Raw genomic sequence first — 2,274 nt, 5'->3', positions numbered from 1 at the left:
CCCCCCCCCCCCCCCCCCCCGATGGACATCGCGTCTGGGGGACAACTTGCCTCCTGGTGCCTCCTCGCCACGAGGCGAGCCTGACGGCCCCCGGGGGTGGCCTATAAAAAGACCCAGCCCTGTGGCCCCGGTCAAACACGAAAGAGCATCTACCACCTCCTCAGCTCCTCTTGCCAAACGCACACGCCTCTGCATGCGCACTCATCCCCCCTCTCGTCGTTAAGTCATTCCCCTCGTGCAATCGCCCATATCCCGCTATCCCCCGGCTCTCGTGGCTACCTCAGAGCTCCACTTCTGCCAGGCTACACACACACCACCCTCGATCGTCCGAGTCACCCCCGTCATTGCCGCGCTTACCACCACGGCCACACCTCCCTTGGAAACACCTCGCCCAGGACCTGTTCCCTCATTGAGCACCCTTGGCCGCACCCCACACCAACAGAACCCTCTGTCCGCCGCCACGATGGAGATCATTGCCAAGACCACCACCAGTGCGTGCTACGTGCCTCGTTCGACCGCCACCACTTCCCTCCCTCCCCTCCTGTCCTCGGCCTTTTTTGTTCCTTCTCCCCCCCAGGTCGCAAAGGCCCCCCCCCCCCCCCCCCCCCCGACTTGACGATCGCACCCTCGGTGGTGTAGGCTCCCCTAATGACTCCACCGCTGACCATTTCCCGGATCCCTGCGTCATTCTGTGAAGAGACATTCCCCGGCTTGGAGGCCCCCACCACGCCGTGGCAAAAAAAAAAAAGGAAACCGACGCCCCCAGCGCACACGCACATTAGAATGAGGGTTGTCCCCGTTCCGGGTCCCCAAGTGCCAGGCACCAGCCCTCACCCACACACTCTTCCCCTCTGCTTGTTGCTCGCTGTGTTGCTCCCCGGCAAGACCATCTTCCCTCTCCCGCTTCGCCGGCTCCGGTAGCAGCGCCTCGACCAGGCAGATAAACAATCATCGAAATTTTGTTCCCCTCCCCCCCCCCCTCCCCCAGCTCCTTTTCGGCGGACAGAGGCGCCCAAATCGGCCAACTTCCTCCTTGGCCACTTCTCGTCCCCCGCCCCCCCTGTCCCCGCGCCCGCCCCGTCTCCTCCCCCCGGAAGGGTGGGGCTGATCGAAAAAAATATACACGACACATCGCTCGTGTGCATGTGTATCCCACAGTACAAAGGCATCCCCGGGAAGATGGCATGCTTCAAGAGAAACGAGCAGCCCCTGCGCATTGCACCGGGCTTCGAGGGGAGGAACCGAAGGGGGGGGGGGGGGGGGCGAATGCTTAATCCTTCTTCTGGAGCAGCTTGTCGATGGCCGAGATGCGCTCCAGCATCGGCGGGTGGGTGTAGTTGTACAGCTGCACGGTTCAAAGCAAGGGCCGCAAGTTGGCAGGCCAGTCATGGCGGGAAGAAGGAGTCAGCGGGCGCACGGAGAGGCACAAGGGACGGGCATTTAAAAAGCAAACACCCAGGGCGAAGAGGCAACGGCCTAGGAAGGAGCCGTAGAGCCCATTCCCCGGCCATGATGTGATCGTACGGAGTACAGGGAGTCCGGCAGCATTTGGGACATGTTCTCCAGCTGCATCTTGAGCAGGCCCGAACGCAGGACCTTGCCATAGCCGAGCCCACAGGCAAAGGCATCGGCCTGGAACTCGAACGAGCGTGACACCATATTCTGCGTCCAAACGGCCAGGCGAGGAGAAGGGGAGCAAGCGAGGGTGTCAGTCGAGGAGAGGCCCAATGCCCGAAGCGGGGCGCGGCGCAGGAATCCCCCTCCCGACGGCGCACCATCAGAAGCTTCATGGCCAGGTTCAGAGCCGACCAGCACTGGAGGAAGAGCGTCAGCCCGACCAGGTAGGGCAGCTCCTGGTCCGCCGGCACATGGAAGCCGAAGGAGGAATAGAGGGATCGGTTGAAGACGAAGAAGCTGAATGCATACATCATCGAGAAGGTGGACACTTGCCTGAGGAGTGGCACCGAGCGGCGACGGGATGACCATCACGGATGAATGAGGCGGAGAGGGACAGGGAGAGAGAGAGAGAGAGAGAGAGAGAAGGTCAAAAGAAAGCCCAGCAGAAGGAAGGATGCTTTATGCGAAAAAGAGAAAAAGAAAGCATCTGTCGTACTGGATGGCCATGTTCTTGAGGTTGTGGCTGTGGTACCAGTGGCCCAGCTCGTGCGCCATGACGGCCTCCACCTCCGGCAGCTCCAGGGACTTGATCAGGGTGTCGTAGATGACAATGCGCTTGTTATTGAAGAACCCGTAGAAGTAGGCTGAGGAGGATGG

The 2,274-nt window shown here is 61.3% G+C and overlaps 1 protein-coding gene across 1 annotated transcript in view; it reads right to left on the bottom strand.

Annotated features, from left to right (window-relative positions):
- Positions 1-1,246: 1,246 nt before the first annotated feature.
- Positions 1,247-2,274, bottom strand: part of H696_05044 (hypothetical protein) — a 2,592-nt gene continuing 1,564 nt past the window's right edge. The window contains exons 6-9 of the mRNA XM_009498917.1: positions 2,114-2,261; positions 1,776-1,950; positions 1,525-1,662; positions 1,247-1,345 (exon numbers count right to left, since the gene is read on the bottom strand). Of these exons, the coding sequence (XP_009497192.1) occupies positions 1,271-1,345; positions 1,525-1,662; positions 1,776-1,950; positions 2,114-2,261 (536 nt within the window). The 3' untranslated portion in view covers positions 1,247-1,270. The remainder of the gene's footprint in view (positions 1,346-1,524; positions 1,663-1,775; positions 1,951-2,113; positions 2,262-2,274) is intronic.

Source organism: Fonticula alba (genome assembly GCF_000388065.1).
Source record: "Fonticula alba strain ATCC 38817 unplaced genomic scaffold supercont2.8, whole genome shotgun sequence".
NCBI classification, from domain to species: Eukaryota; order Rotosphaerida; family Fonticulaceae; genus Fonticula; species Fonticula alba.
Note: the sequence above shows the minus strand (reverse complement) of the source record. Positions and strands in the feature narration are given on the sequence as shown.